Source organism: Emys orbicularis, chromosome 10 (assembly GCF_028017835.1).
Source record: "Emys orbicularis isolate rEmyOrb1 chromosome 10, rEmyOrb1.hap1, whole genome shotgun sequence".
Lineage (NCBI taxonomy): Eukaryota > Metazoa > Chordata > Testudines > Emydidae > Emys > Emys orbicularis.
Window position 1 is genome coordinate 77,803,119 of NC_088692.1, and position 17,211 is coordinate 77,820,329.

Sequence of the window (17,211 nt, forward strand, 5' to 3'; positions counted from 1 at the left end):
CCGTTCCTTGCGCTGTGTCAGTGTTGAGTGCAGCCTCACCGCTGAGTCTGTGTCCTGGGGGAGGTGGGAGGGGGGAGAAAGGGGAGCTGCACAGTGATCTCCCATCTCTGTGCTGTGCTCCCCAACGCCATGCTGGAGCTTTCACATTTATTTGACAAATAAAAATATTGTACGCAGAATTTTTAAATTTTGGCGCAGAATGCCCTCTGGAGTAATATTGAATTCTACTGATTGTTGAGTTAATGTCTGCAGAACTCTACTGATTTCATCTCTGTCACATTCTGTCAGACCTTTGCCTAAAGGGGAGAGAGACACCTGCATTCTTCCCTGTCCCTCCTCCCATCCCGCAGCACTGCAGCTCAGTCAGGAGCTGTGTTGCTATTGTGATCCTTGAAGTCTTTGTGCAGTAACCACACCACTTCAGAAAGGGACAGAAGCGGAGGAGCTGGAGTACAGACACTGGCTTCAGAAGCGGTAACACCAACACTCCCACAGTCAGATCAACAGTAGATTTGGTGTGTCCTGTTTTCATTATTTATGGAGTAATGGAGTGATATGTGTAAAGGCATTTTGCAAACACATGGAGCACACAGGCTCTGCCTTGAGGAACTGAAAATCAATTTCACAGAGGGAAATACAACCCACAGGGAAACCACATATGCAGAAGATGGCAAGCCATGTTGAAAGGTCTCATGAAAGAAGTGCAATTGAAAGAGGAGGCTGAGTGCATCTTGGGAGTGCTAGGCCGTTCTAAGCATAGTGTGATATATGAAAGAAAATACAGCTGAGGGTGGTTAAAAGGAGACAAAAGAAGCAGCTAAGAGACATGTAAGTGGGGGTGAAATTCAGATGGACTTTGAAAATGCATGCAAGGAGCTTAAACTGACGTAATAAGAGACAGGAAGGCAGTGAAAGGATTGGTGCTTGCTACTGCCCATCAATCTGGGGGGACTCAGAAGTGGAATTATTGACTGTTTAGAAGATGTGATACTTATTATCTCACTGATATGGTGGATTACTGTCAAGTGTTTCCCCAGGGAAAGTCCAGGTTTTAAAAGAGTTTTATTTTATCTAATAGGGGTGTAGCGGGGTGAACACCCGCTCCAGCCCTGAAGGGGTTGGAAAAGCCCTGCAGAGGGCTGGGGCTGGGGAAAGGAGCAAAACCCCGGCTGATTGGCGAAGTGGCTGCAGCTGGGGCCACGCCCCAAACAGAGCAACTCGGCCTTATAAAGAACAGGAGTACTTGTGGCACCTTAGGCCTTGTCTACACCCAGCCGCTAGTTCGGCGGCTGGGAATCGAAGTTCCGGGTTCGATTTATCGCGTCTGGTCTGGACGCGATAAATCGATCCCGGAAGCGCTCGCCGTCGACTGCGGTACTCCAGCTCGGCGAGAGGAGTACCGCAGAGTCGACGGGGAGCCTGCAGGCCGCGTGTGGACCGCGTCTGAACCGCAGTAAGTTCGAACTAAGGTATGTCGACTTCAGCTAAAGTTGCGTACCTTAGTTCGAAGTTGGGGGTTAGTGTAGACCAAGCCTTAGAGACTAACAAATTTATTAGAGCATAAGCTTTCGTGGGCTACAACCACGAAAGCTTATGCTCTAATAAATTTGTTAGTCTCTAAGGTGCCACAAGTACTCCTGTTCTTTTTGCGGATACAGACTAACACGGCTGCTACTCTGAAATCGGCCTTATAAGAATGTCAGGGCAGCCAGAAGCTGGGGAGTCTCGCTCTGACAGGAGAGAGAGACAGGCCTAGCTGCTGGGGAACTCACCGGGGACCTAGAGTGGGGCAGGGCTGGGGAAAGGCCTTGGGGGCTGGAAAGCCCTAGGCCAGCAACTCCCCAGGCTGCAGGGCCTGGTCCTAGGCCCACATAGGTATTGGGGTTGCAGAGGGGCAGCCTGAGGGTGGGTAAAGGCAGCCAGTCCAAACCCCTTGTTGCTTGTGATGATTGGCTGATAGACTGCAGTCCGCCCCAGGGCGCGGGGGCTAGATCAGGGGTCTCAAACTCAGATGACCCCGAGGGCCGGAGGACTAGTGCATTGGCCCAAGGGCCGCATCACTGACACCCACCACTTGCTGCCCTGGCCCCGCCCCCACTCCACCCCTTCCATGAGGCCCCGCCCCTGCCCCGCCTCTTCTTGCCCCTTCCCTGCCCCCATTCCAACCACTTCCCTGAAGTCCTCACCCCAACTCTGCCCCCTCCCTGCCCCCAGGGGGTGCAGGAGGGGTGTGGGATGTGGCGGGGGCTCAGGGCAGGGAGTTGAGGTGCAGGTGTGCAGGGTACAGCAGGGAATTGGGGTGTGGGGTGCAGGAGGTGTGCAGGGTGCGGCAGGGGGCTCAGGGCAGAGAGTTGGGGTGTGGGAGGGGTGTGGCAGAGGGTTGGGGTGCACTGTGTGGCAAGGGGCTCCAGGCAGGGGGTTGGGGTGTAGGAGGGGTGAGGGGTGCAGGGTGTGGCAGGGGGCTCAGGGCAGGGAGTTGGGGTGCAGGAGGGGTGCGGGATGTGATGGGGGCTCAGGGCAGGGGGTTGGGGTGCAGAAGGGGTGCGGGGTATGGGCTCCGGCCCGGCGCCGCTTACCTAGAGCGGCTCCGGGGTGGCAGCGCCGCGCACCGCGGCCAGGGCAGGCTTCCTGCCTGCCTGCCCTGTCCCCGGCCCCGCTCCGCTCCAGGAAGCAGCCGGAGTCCCCGGGGGGGGGGGGGGCAGGGGAGGGGAAACGGCACCATGTGCTGCTCTTGCTGCTCCTCCAGGTACCTCCCCCAAAGCTCCCATTGGCCGCGGTTCCCAGTTCCCGGCCAATGGGAGCTGCACGGAGCCCTCTACTCGCCTCCCACCCCCGTGCCCGGGGCTGCAGGGACATACAGTAGTTCAGACGCTTCAGGGAGCGGTGCGGGGCTCGCGGCGGCACGGGGTAGGCGGTGGGGGCCGTGGGGAGCTTGGCAGGCCGCACAAAAGAACCCCACGGGCCGCGTGTTTGAGACCCCTGGGCTAGATGGTGACTGGCAGTAGCCACGACTGAGGCGACATGGGGATAGGGGGTGGGGTTCCCCTGGGTGGGGAGACCTAGAGAGCGAGTGCGGTACTGCCAGGGGGGCAGCACCCAAGCCAAGGGCACCGGGGTCAGGGAGGGACACGGGGGCCAATGACAGGCTAGACACCTGGCCTGCAGAAGGTGCTCTGACGACTGGTGAGCTAATTTCCGAGACGACCAGCAGGAGGCGCCGCAGGGGTGAATCCGCGCCTGATTACAAGGGGCCAGAAGCAGAACCTGGGTAGACCCCTGGTCACTTAACTACTCACATCACCCCCTCTTAACAGCACTTTGGCCAAAGTCAGATCTGAACTTCACATTTGGGGCCACTGTACAAGTCTTTTTTTGTGTGTGTCTTGCATAGAGAGCAAGACTCAAGGCTGTATCCTCAATGAAAAAACTAGTTTAACTAATTTCACTTAAGAAACAGCTCAGATTTTTGAAGCAGATGATGAAGTCCCATATGAAGGAATGCATGAGCTTGGGCAGACACTGGACTGTTGTGAGAATTCATCAGGACAGTTACACTGCCACCTCACGAAACTGCAGACATATAGTTAGGGCTGCAGGTTTGTCACTTTGCTGAACAAGTCACGGATACTTTGACTTCTCTGTTTGGCTGTGACTTCCATGCATGAAGGCTCTAAGTGGGTCATGACAGAAGGGTGGCTGGGCCAAACCTCAGCGGCTCTGTGACTCCATGAGCCAAATTGCAACACCCACAGCGAGGAGCTGGGCCCAATCCCACAGGAGCCACCGCTGCCCAGAGTAAGTGTAGGATGGACTTGCTCTCAACCCCAAAGCCCAGCCCTGGGACACAGGAGCCACCACTGCCCGCGGTGAGTTTGGGGTGGGCTTGCTCTCTAGCTCCCTCTCCACCTCCCCTCCTCACCTGGACCGAAACAGGGTTGCAGTGCTGGGGTGGTTCATTTGTCAGGGCTTTGTTTAAAAAATAAAAAAATAAAAAAATAAATAAAAAAAAATCACGGAGCAGTCACTAAATCCATGACTTTTACTAGATTTATCATGGTTGCTCTGTGATTTTTGATAAAAAGAAATGCCGTGACAAATCTTCCGACCTACGTATAATACTCATTTGCAATGGATACTTCACTCAACATGTTGCTTGGTCAGCATGCCCAGAATCAACCAGACAGCTCGCTACTTCACTCCAGGATCTGATCATGACACAACAGTGCACGTCTAGGTGCATTATTCAGCAGGAAGCAGAGGCAGAATGTTAATGCACTAACCAGGGCTGCCCAGAGGATTCAGGGGGCCCGGGGCAAAGCAATTTTGGGGGACCCTTCTATAAAAAAAGGTGCAATACTATAGAATACTATATTCTCGTGGGGGCCCCTGCGGGGCCCGGGGCAAATTGCCCCACTTGCCCCCCCCTTTGGGCAGCCCTGACACTAACCAGAGTGTTGCTGTTAGCAAATAATGTACACTCAGGAGAGTTAACCCTTATCTTCCAACTCATCACTGAAAACAAGGTAATACCCCTCCTTCTCCACATCTCAACCCCTCAAGTGTAATTTCTTTAATGAAAACAAAGCAAGAAATGGCCACTGTAAGAAAAGCCCAGTTCAAAGCCACCATTAAGGGAGCAGATAAACTACTCCAACTTATGCTGTTTTAAACACACCTATTAGAAGACAGGAAATATTCCCTCTTATCTGGGATATCAAGGCACTCTGAAACAGGCCAGGCTAGTTTTTCCATCCACGTGGAAGGAAGGGCAAATATTAAACAGCATAAATGACCATAAGCTCAGCACAGCTCAGGGGCGGGGGTGGGAAAGATGGCTCTGAACCACCTTTCTTCTCCCTGAATTCTGGGAATCAATGGAGGCTGCTGGGTGCTCCGTACTTTTGAAAGATCAGGCTACTGATTTAGGTGTCTCAATATGGATTTAGGACTCTAATTTGGGGCACCCATTTTCAAAGTCTTGGCTATAATCTATACACCCATGCGCTTCTAAATTTTATTTATGAATCAAATGAGCAAATAAAATATTTTAACACAGAATTGCATCATGAGAAGATGGGCTATGTAGCTGGATGTCTCAGTACCAGTCATATAAGCACTGGAACAATGGACTAATAATTACATGTGCCATTTTCTCCCATTTGTGCATGTTTTTATTTTATGGGGAAGGGAAAGAGGAGAGAGAGAAAGGGAAGGAAAGAAGGATAATTCCATGGTAGAAGGGTAATTGTAAGGAAAAAGACTGGTGCGTCACCTTCTTGAATGAAGGGATTGGATGCACAGCATTCTACTTACCTCTAGATTCATGAGTTTGCGTCGGCTCCAGCAGTGAAGGATCTGAACATGGCTCTATTGAACACCAGCTTTCGCGATTTATCTGAAAGGGCAGAAAGTAGGCCAAGTAAGTAAATGTCAACAGTGAGGCCATTTTAGGGAGTGCACTGCTCCTGCTTTAAGTGCATAGTGCTCTTGGTGCACGGAGACCTGTCTGGACATTCCCACTAGTGGCACTGTGCTGACTTGAAGATTATAGGACCATTTTCACTTTCCAGCACTGAGAAAGCAATGTATTAAGGTCCACAGCTCCACTGCCATGGGTACTTTGGCCTACTTGAGGCTTGGGGGCAGAACAAGACCTGTCAGTCTCTGGCAGAAAGGGAATTCCCCACACCCCAGTAGTGCCCACCATTTGAGACAGCCCCCACCACCTGATTAATTTAGTTCTACTTCCCTGAATTACAGATTGTGTTAACTAGACTGTGAGGAAAAAGCACAACGATTTATCCTGCTGTAGGGGAAGAGACATTCCCTTTAGTGAGACACCACCACATCTCTGGGTGCCAATGTCCACCTGTTTCCTTTGGATTTTCTTGGTCTAGCTCTGAGGAACTCTCTCAGAAGCTGACAGGGCCTCAGCTGCTGCAAATACTTCAATCGGGGAAGTGGAGCCGAGGGGAACAACCTGGGATTTGGCTGGGAATCAGACACGACAGACAAACTGTTGGTCATTTGAAATAAAAGGTTGGCCTTTCTCTTTGTAAAGTTCTGCAGCAGGGAGGGCTGGGGCAGCCGCCAGGGAGGCAGAGACAACCGCAGGGAACTTCTGGGGGCAGGGCATTACGGTGCTGCCAGTGACTGACACCAGAGGTCTGGTTCTGTCCCCCAGCTGCAAGCAGACTGAAATATCCATTGTAATGGATCTGTGGACCTTAGCAGAGAGAAGAAAGAGAAGATGCAATATTTTATCACTCTTCAGCGCTCCCTCCACTACATGTAGAGAACATCAGAAAGGTGGGTTTGGAATTAGATTATGACATCTGCCACCTCTTAACTGGCCAGTGCCACAGGAGAGCCAGCTGGTAAAGTCACAGAAGTAAAAAAAATCAGCATTAGGCACCCTGGAAAAGCATTAGGCATCCTGCTCTGATGTCCTGGCTAAATCTTACTATAATACAGATACATACAACAAACAGCCCTAATGTTATACGGCTTTCAAATTGCCTCCTGGGCCAAAAGAATCTCAAAACTGTCTCACAAAGCGATAGGATATGTGTTTGTTTCAAGTGGCTAAAGAAATTGACCAAACATACTACATCGTTATTTTCCAAGATCAGGGTGAGATCCTGCTTGAGTGGACAGGAAGGATGACACAATGTTTACAGTGCTAGCCTTGGACTCGGGAGACCCAAGCTCAATTCCCAGCTCCACTTCCTGTGAGACCTTGGGCAAGTCACTTGTCACTCTGTGCCTCAGTTCCCCATCTACAGAATGAGCATATCACCATAGTACGTCAGGGGCGCATTATGAGGAGACACAATAAAGATGCTCAGATACTATGGTAATGAGGGACACAGAAGAATCCAAGATAGAGTGGGAACCAGAAGCCCTTTAAATATTTCAGATTTCACATGCATGTAACCAGTCTAAGTGGCAGTTACGAGGAAAAACACAAGACATTTAATATTAAACATACACACACACTAGCCGTGAGGCGATGTAGGTGAGGGGAAGGGATTGGCACTGTCCCATTCATATGTATCGAATACCTGGGAAACACTGATGCGCAGTATATAATTAAATGGTTTAGTAAAGCCTGCAAACATTATATAGACCTTGTAAATATGCACTGGTTAGAAACTGGGGTTTTCTGAGTTTCTGATTCAACTCTGCAGGAAGAAATGTGGCAGCAAGGTTGATAGGATGTGTCCAATACAGAGAAGTTGCATCTATCCATTCCTGGATTTACATGCATATATTTCACAATTGAGAGCACCACAATAGAGATCGCTAAATACCATGGCAATATTCTTCCACTCTTCCAAGTCAAACCAGAATCTCTTTGGAACTGATACGTAGGCTTTCACTGACAAATCTAGAGGAATTATCTGCAAACACATGGCAACATAAATTCAGGTTTGCCCAAGCTTATGTCTCTGAAGAAAATCCACTGTGGTCATTTATTTGTGGTGTGGGGCCAACCTTCTCTCCCTTCAATACGAGCTTGCACCTAACCTTCCCTTGCAAATATTGGGCCTGATTCTCCTCTCAACAATTTCACACCAGTGTATCTCCACAAAACCAAGGGAATTACACCCAATTTACATCAACGTCAGGGAGAGGAAAATAATACCTAACGATGTCCTGTCCGACAAACAGTGCTTGGAAAACAGATAGGGTGTTTGCAGCTGATCAAGAGACTTGTCGTGACAGCATAACTTGCACTGAGTTGGATTAACATCATCATCTATCATTTTCTCTTTTTCTATCAGAGTTAGTTGAATAAAATCACTTCAAATTCATTACAGATTTTGGCAATTTTTTCAACAGATAATTATTTGTGATTTTTCCCCATTAGCCAGCAAGCTCCACCTCGCTAGCCTGTGGCTTTTCCAAGGATTTAAACTGTTGCATTCTAAAACTAATTAATAAAAGTAAGTAATGAAAGGGTGCTACTGAAGGGAGACCTTAACAAGCCTATGTAACACACACACCTTTTGGGTGTGGTGTTGTGTCCCATCTGGTGGGGTGGGGTTGGGTGTGTGAAATGAGTCTGGGCTAAAGCCTTAGCTAAGAGGTAGTTGACTTTCATGAGGTAGAGGCTCATGCACTAAGCTCCAGAGGTCCCCAGTTCGATCCTGCCCGCCAGCGACTGGGGTCTGTCGGCATTACAAGTGGGGGCTCCTCCGGGGTTTCAACTGGGAAGATTCTGAAGCTCAGGACACATTTCCTCAGCTAGGGGAGGTATGTAACCCACACACCTTGTGGGTGTGGTGTTGTGTCCCATCTAGTGGCACTGAGACCACTTAGAGAGAGTTAAATGAGTCTGCTCTACAGCCTTAGCTAAGAGCCAATTGGCTTTCATGTGGTAGAGCAGGGGTGGGCAAACTTTTTGGGGCGAGGGCCACACCTGGGTGGGGAAATTGTATGCAGGGACGGGGGGCAGGGGGTTGGTGTGCGTGAGGGAGTGTGGGATGTGGGAGAGGGTGCGGTGTGCAGGAAGTGGCTCAGGGCAAGGGATTGGGGCAGAGGAAGGGTGTGGGGTGCATGAGGGGGCTCAAGGAAGGGGGGTGGGGTGCAGGAGGGGTGCGGAGTTCAGGAAGGGGCTCAGGGCAGGAGTGCAGGAGGGGTGCTGGGTGTGGCAGGGGGCTCACAGCAAGGGATTGGGGTGCAGGAGGGGTGCGGAGTGCAGGGGGGGCTCAGGGCAGGGGGTTGGGATGCAGGAGGGGTTCAGGGTGCAGGAGGGGGCTCAGGGCAGGGGGTTGGGGTGCAGGAGGGATGCGAGGGGCAGGCAGGGGGCTTAGGGCAGGGAGTTGGGGGGCAGGGTGTAGGAGGGGTTCGGGCTCCGGCCCGGCGTCGCTTACCTCAAGCGGCTCCAGGGTGGCAGTGGCACGCACCAGGGCCAGGGCAGGCTCCCTGCACGCCTACCCTGTCCCCTGCCCCGTGCTGCTCCCAGAAGCGCTGCGGCCCCTGGGGGAGGATGGACGGAGGGCTCTGCGTGCACTGCCCTTGCCACGCCTCCAGGTACCTCTCCCGAAGCTCCCATTGGCCGTGGTTCCCCATTCCCGGCCAACCGGAGCTACGAGGGGCGGTGCCTGAAGGCAAGGGCAACGCATGGAGCCCTCTGCCCCCCCGCCCAGGGGCCACAGGGACATGGTGCCGGTGGCACCGCGGGCCAGATCCAAAGCCCTGAGGGGATGGATCCGGCCTGCGGGCTGTAGTTTGCCCACTCCCGCAGTACAGGTTCATGCGCTAAGCTCCAGAGGTCTTCAGTTCGATCCTGCCTGCCGACGACAAGGGTCTGTCGGTGTTGCACCTGCTTTTAGAGATAATTTAATAGATTCTGTTTTTATAATACACCCAAGTATTCATTTAACTGCACTAACACAGGAAGAATATTTATTATGCACCAACAAATAAAACTACTTGCGTAAATGAATGCTCTCTACACTATAGAAAGCCAAAGAAGCAGCATTTGAGAGAAGATTGCTCGATGATCACAGAAACTAGGTGATCCAGACATACTCAAAACAAAGGGCCGTCCACATAAACTTTCTTACCAGAGCCTCTCTTCATCCTCATCAAAACCCTGCCCAAAGTTTACACTTTGCGGTGACGGAATATTGAAGCACTGGGCAGACAAGTGAGGCTGGTCACACAAAATCAGTCTCAGCTCTACCTTCTATTAGCCTCTGTCGCAACCTAGAGATTTTATCATGGACATAGAACCATTGTCAATCACTAAAACGAATTCCCCCCAGTCTTTCTGCTTCTTTAAGAGGGATGCTAGCAACAGGAAGACAGACTGATTGCTACAAAAAATTCAAAGCCCTTCTTTCCCTCGGCACCCACACTGATCATAGCTTGTTGATTCTGAGCTGCCAAAGGTTTGCATCTTGATTTGCTAGTGTGGGAGCAGAGATAATATGGCACCATTTAGCAGCAGGAAATCTGCAGCATTCTCGATGGACAGAGCTTCAGTATGCAGACTTTCGGGAAAAGGTCAGCAGGAAGCCAGGTATTTTTACATGCACTGGATTGAACTTGCTTAAGACAATGAACGGATCAAGGAAGCACCTCCACTACAATTAAAAAGGGTATCCCTGAGGGTTTGGTTTGCTTGTTTTTAGCTTTTTGCTGTACGTACAGGGCCGGCGTGTGGATATGGCAGAGTAGCAGCCAGCTCAGTACCAAAGAGGACTCAATTAAGCCGACACCAGTGTGGATGTGCAAACATTGGACTGTTAGATTTTTCTTCCAGGGAACATGTGCGCAGTGGTTTCCAGAATCTCAGAGCCAACATACTGCAGACATTTAATTTAAAATCCAAAGCAACTTAATACAGAAACCTCTGTGCAGAGAAAAAGAAAGAGGAGACATAAGAGAGTCTGCTAGACAAAAGGGGCTGTTAAGTTACATTCTGCATCATGTGGGAACAATTAGTGACCACCAGCTCTTATTTCCTTCAGCTAAACACAGAGATGTTTCATTTTAAAGACCCACAATGGCGCCCCCTCCCTTTTCCTGTGCTCATCAATGTGTCTCAGTGGAGTTCTCCAACATCCTTTACTGTACTCAGTAATGTTCCACTTCACTGGCTCTGTTACTTCTTCTCAGATAACTTTTTAAACACTGTCACTTTCCTCTTCTGCTGCAGCTTGTGTCTTTTCAAACAAACAGTCACAAGACCTTCCCAGAGGGCTCGCACTTAAGCAGTAGATGATTAGGTCCCATCTTCATCTCTCATTCACATCTACCCGTCTCGCCGGGGAGTGCATCAGTGTGAGACCTGAACGTGGGCCCTAGTGTTTCCTTTCCAAGAGAAGAGTTATGTTAAGCATCGTTAAGATCAGCAGCTGTCATAACAAATGCCATCAAACACTGGATTGTTGGCAAGACTCATGCACGTTAACAGTGCTAGGTTGAATTGCAACAGAGCTCTGCAAGTTACACCTCACTGGCCATATAGTGAGACAGCAGTGAGTGCTCCTGCTTTAACCATACCTTAAATTCCCCAAAGGAGCGACTTATGAGTAATAATGACTAAGATGCAATAGTTGGGGACACTACAAGATGTTTTAATGGAGAAAGGTCTCGTTTCCATTCTATTCTCAAAGTGTTCCCCTCCACTGCACACATTATCTTGACATCAGGAAGCCTTCTGCTATTTAAAAGGTTTGCAATTTTCAACTTTTGTTGGCAGTGTGATAAATTAAATTGAAGTATCTCGGAAGAAGGAGGAACCAGATAATTTTAGCTTTAATTTCCTTGAAAATCTCTAGTGGTTTGGTTTCCTTCTTTATTATTTTAACATAGTCTTAAATTTGCAATTAAAGTTTCCAGGTTTCTCTCTCTCTTTTATTTTTTTAAATCTCCCATCCTTTGAGTTCTACCTTACAACTCAGAGCAGGATACCACTACGCAAAGAGACTATGGCTCTAAAGAAAAAATATATACTGTTAATCTATTCATTTACATTCAGCTGATATATTATTAAGTACTTAGGATACCTGAGTATTAATCAGTACTAGGGAAAAGATTTGAAATGTCTAATGGAGAACAAATATATTTGAACAAAAGTTACTTGAGAATTTTTCTGATTTTAAATAAGATACTATTTTACTTCAAATGTTTTTCCCATTTGATTAATATTCAGAATTGTGCAATGTGTTTTAAATTAAACAAATGCAAACCTTAGCCCTGCCCTCACATTCATGGAAATATCCTGCAGGTCCTTATTATTTCATCTGAGGAATTTACACAAATCACTGGAATTAAATTTTAAGTGAATTAAAATTATTATGGAAAGTCACAGACACCACTTGTATATTCCTGGACCAGAAACTGAGGGAAAGGCCCAATTATGGATACTCCTTCCCTGGAAAAAAAAATTAAGATAATACCTTATGTTTTCAAGACCCTCCAGAGCCAGTAACAAAGCTACCATCTAATAGGACATGCATGAAGGGGAATTCAATAATGGAATTTTCAGCATGGTTCCATAGACACGCAATAGGTGTTGCATCGGGGGGTGTTCTCAAATCAAGGCAGTAGAGGAACGTAAAAGCCATTCCACAAGTTATCCAGAAAGGACCAAATCCTGCAATGATTTGCACACGTGCTTAACTTTATGCACCGAGTCGTCCCCTTGACTTCAGTAGAAATACTCACAGTGCGTGAAGTTAAGCATATGCATAAATTCTTGCCAGATTAGGGCCTGGACTCTTATAGTACACTGAACAACACGGTCATTTCTCCCAGTTTCCAGGGGTATGGGTATTCAAAAAAGGGCCTGTGGGATATATTAATAAGTAAGTGGAACAAAAGGGACAGGGCTACCAATGGCTGTAGTTTGAACGGGGAGCGGGGAAGAGGCTCCTATAACCATAAGACCTTTCCAATTGCTAGGTAAATTGTTGCTGTGTAGTTTAAGAACACCAGGGGATTCTCAGGCTGCAGCATTCCCTTTGGCAATCTTCCAAATGGGAAAGTGGCTAAATGTCCCAAGAATATGTTTTAACTTTTGACACAGTGAGGTCCCTTCCCCATTAGCTGGGACTAGATTGGTGCTGAAAAGCATTCTAAAGTAGATGTCTGTGAGCTGCAAGGAAGCCACCTTCTAGCCTTATATTTTCCTCTCTTTCCAAATTCCCGGTATCTGAAACCTACTGGCAATCTGAAAATGCCCTATTATCCTGAATGAACCTGAGTGATCCTTCTGCTTCTCTCTGGAAAAACAAACTATGTTCAAAACAAATGAGACCTACAGCATATTAAATGTATCCCCTTCCCCCGAAAAACACAAACAGCAAACCCCCAAAAGCTGACATTAGTTCAACATTATGGCTTTGAAATCAAACAGTCAAAAACCCTAATTCCAAAAGCTAAGGCTTCCTTCCACAAGGGGAATTGCATATCTCATATATTTGATTGTAATGCACAAAAAACAAATTCATGAATGTTTTTATTTAGTGAAGAAAAACAGGTCTATAAATGCACAGAGGGAGATAAAATGCTATATATACACAAGTTAACACAGAGAAACCTTGGGCTTAAGTATGAGCTGTATCAAGGTGGGAAAGATAGCTCTAATTATTGCCGCACTGGAACTGAAACAGTCCACGGCATAATTTAGAATAGAGAAAATACTGCTCTAAGTTACGCTGGCTGCAATGGTCCTATAAGGACAACTGCATTGACCATCTATTGCACGGAATGTCGTCCGCCCCGACCCCTGGCAGTCTAATACATGGAGCAGAGCAATCTGTCTGAACCAGAGGTTGAAAATCTGGTCCATTCAGTTTCAAAATATCGAGTGCTTGTTTTCACACCTTCACACTGCGCTGCTGCTAATTTCTGCATGTATGGTCTGATTCAATCTCTACTAAAATCAATGGGTGACTCAATAGGCCCTCAGTATCCCTGATTGAGAAGAAATAAGCAGGAGGAAAAATCCTAAACTATTTGACTCATACATCTTATAAACTCTGCAGGCGGAATTAAGTTCTCTGACCTGGAGCGAACGGTTTCATAAGCATGAAGCTACGAAGATGCTGTGAAATGTACAGTGAGCTCTTTAAAGCAATTTTTTACTGTCACTGCTCAGTCCTGAATTGGTTGTTTTAAAACTTAGCAAAGCAAATACTGGTAATTGAGGCCTATTTACATACAAATACCTAGACAGACAGACATGTAAGGTGCCAATCACTGTGGTATCTGGGTGCTATGCCTAGGTTGTATTTACATCAATATATTTGTAAGACACCTATACACAATGATGATGGGTACAGCATAAGAACCCAGAGAGGATAGTTACCAATACTTTGAAGCTCCCTGATTCTATGGCTGGCAGGGCTGCTTCCTGGAGTAACTTAGAGATGGATCAGAGCGTTCCTAAATTACACCTTGCTGCCTAGAACCATAAGCAGCCATTCTGGCAGGTGGAGATATAAGTATTGTAGAGGCACTCTGACCGCTCCCCTTCTCCTACATCTCCTAGACAGGTGTGGCATAGCGGGTGGGTGGAAGGGAAGGGAGGGTGGCATAGAATCACAATGTCAGCTCTATGCCATCCAGGACTTCCTATATACTGTTAGAATCCCCTTGTAGCCAGTTAAACCAGCTTTATAACCTCTGTGCTGCTGCAGTGACAGAAGAGGACCATATAGTAGGGAAGAGGTTTTGCTCCCAAATTTCAAATGCTAGGAATTTTTGAGTTGCTCCTAGAAAAAGGAGGTCAGATGATTATTTTTTAAAACAGAGGGGGGAAATTATTTTTATCCTCTCAACCCCAAAATGGCTGATGAGTATTGATTCAAACTTTCCAAAAAAACAGCTTCAGACAGTCTAAACATGAAAACATTCAGCTCCAAAGTTGAATCCTTAGGAAAGTTATGAGCATGTAAAAATAATCAGTTAGAACTGAAATTATTTTGCAACTTTACCTACAAGTGGTGTAACCAATGCAAATGCAACATCATTTATATTCTGCAGCTAAAACAGCATTAGTTCTCCTATGTTCAGAGCTTATCCCAGTGATATTCCCCTACCAGCTGTTTTTACTTCTGATGTCACCGAGATCACTTACCTAAAAAAAATACAGGGGTAAGGGCACACCAATGCATTACTGACAGCCCTTGATTCACGAGTCCTTTGAGAATCAAATCAATGCACCGACATAAAAGCTACTCACTCTCTTATTATCTACTTCACCATGATTTCAAAGGCAGACTTATTACTGAAGGGTATTTTTGTTTGTTTGCTTGCTTTAATTTATCTTTTGATATCTGACCTTTGGACACTTGAGGCTAAGGAAACAGTGTCCCACCCAAACCAAAATAATTACTTGGGAGAGTCCTCCTTCCTTCTATAAATAGTTTAATTAAAAAAAGCCCCCCTTGCCTAAAGGTCTGATCCAGCTCTCATCAAAGTCAACAGAAGATTTGCCATTGACTTTGCCTGATACTGCACGGGGCTCCTACAGATCGAAAACTAGCTCAGGTTGTGTTATAGATTACAGATTAAAACATGAGGCACTAAAAAACAAGGTAAATGTTACTGTAATTCCCAGTTGTTTGTGTCTCTATGTTCCCTGAATTAGCACAGCATCCACACACACACACTGAATTATTTTCAGGACCAATCAGTATCATCCAGTGTTGGAAGCCGATTGGAAAAATATTAGGGTGATTTCACAAGAACCATATTTTGTTATAAATTCTAAATTTTACTTAACAAAAATTAAGTTAGGGAACTGATGACTTCAGAAATACTAATTCACTATAATCATAGCAAATAACAGTTCAATCTAGGCAGACAAACACAGCTTCCAAAAAGACTGTGCTTTTTATGTAAACAGTTGAATCTGTCAGGGGGTAACAATGCTTCCTGTCTATTGTAGGGGACCATTCAACACCACAGCTAAAGCACTGTTTGTATAACGTGTCTGCACATTTATTTTGTCTATGACTCAGAGGGGTGTCTAGAGATTGCATTGCAGGGGCTTCCAGTTTCTTGTAATCAGCATAATTAAAGATAGTATTAGAAAACAATTCACCAAATCCAATATGGCAAGAAATCCAGCAAAGGTTTTTTGGGGGTGGGGGAAGAACATATTAAGTGGGAGCCAAAAATAATAATCCTCTATAGGTGAATGCGAGTTGGCAAGTACCAGGCTGATCTTAGTGCAGGTGGGATGGGTCAGGGAATCGTTTGGGAAGACATATCCCGGAAAAAATAACTACACTGCTTATAATTCTGGATTGAAAAAAAAAATTGTAGTTTTTCCATCTTCACCTCTGACATACAAAAAGGAAAAAAAGACTCTAGGAGCCATAAAGTGTGACTAAAAAAATTAGCCACGCAACCATGCAGCAGGAGACACCTACCCATCCAGCACCCCACCACCTCCAGTTTCAAAAAGGTGACTCTCCTCCATGAGTTAAGATATCAAAGTCAGGCAGTGTTATGAAGTTACTTGGGCTGCCTTCCCATTTCCATCCGCTGTGCCAGGAAACCGTTCAAGCTCCAAGCAGAGCTATTACGGTGACAGAACATTCCCAGACTGTCACCATACCGTTTGGTGGAGTACTTACTAATTTTAGATTGGAGGAGAGAGCCCTGGACAATTAGCCAAGAGGCATTTGAGGCTTTCCTCCACCCATTTTAAGACAAACATTTAAACAAACAAAAACAACCCCTCTCCCTCTCCGCCAAAATAGAAAAGCTTTATACAGAACCAACAGCCAGAGCCATGCAGCACTGACAAAAAACCTACCATGCCTTTTTGGGCTGAACCCAGTGTCTTCCAGGTGAAGTACAGAGGACCAGTGGGTAAAAACATCTTTAGTTCAAAAGCAACTTAATACAGGAAGGCTCAACACATCTCCTTGGGAAGTTTGCAAAATCTTTGCAGTACCCCACTGATGATTTCGATAGAGGAGAAAAGACAGCCAGCCAGAGCACTTGAAAAACACATATTTAACAGTATGTCTCTATCACCACTCAAAGTATCGGTCATAGCAAGAACAAAATCACTTGATGTTATATAATTTTAATAAATACTCAAGATCTAAAAGCTGCACAGTCACCTCCTGATAGCTGCCTCCCACCTGCTCCCCCTTTCAAAGGAGGCACAAGAAATCTGGCTGTCTGGGGTGCATTTACAGCAGGGAATAGATTAATGAATCCAAGATGAGTAAGCCGTACTAATGAATAGGAAGTGTAAACAAACAATACTGTACCTTTAACAACACAACATCTACAGTCCTGTCCACCTTGGAAATGTCACACAGGCTGTACCGCCTCTTGTGTCGTTCATACATTTTGTCCAGAAAAGGGAAAACAGAGGTAAAAGGCAAGGAGCAGAGCCCACCATTAACTCCAGGATAAACTCGGTAAGGCGTACAGTCCAAATCTCTCACATATGTGCTCAGAGAAGCCCCTGCATCTCAGCGTTCTTTGAATCACATCAGCCTCTCCAATTCTCTTAACAGGAAAAAGAAAATCCCAGAGCTGTGACTGTTTGATAAAAGTCTTCTTAGAACACAGGGTCACTTATGCAGATGACGTAGGAATTTATAGCAAACAAGACAGATATGTTTAGAGAGATTATTCTAAATATGAAAATTAAAAATAATATTAAGTGGTAAGGATGGCACCAGTATTCCTGCTACATTTGATAAAAAAAGTTTTCTA

The 17,211-nt window shown here is 46.6% G+C and overlaps 1 protein-coding gene across 1 annotated transcript in view; it reads right to left on the bottom strand.

The window, feature by feature from the left end:
• Positions 1-16,838, bottom strand: part of AKAP13 (A-kinase anchoring protein 13) — a 110,659-nt gene extending 93,821 nt beyond the window's left edge. Inside the window, exons 1-2 of the mRNA XM_065411485.1 lie at positions 16,758-16,838; positions 5,330-5,395 (exon numbers count right to left, since the gene is read on the bottom strand). Of these exons, the coding sequence (XP_065267557.1) occupies positions 5,330-5,395; positions 16,758-16,838 (147 nt within the window). The remainder of the gene's footprint in view (positions 1-5,329; positions 5,396-16,757) is intronic.
• Between the last annotated feature and the right edge of the window lie 373 nt (positions 16,839-17,211).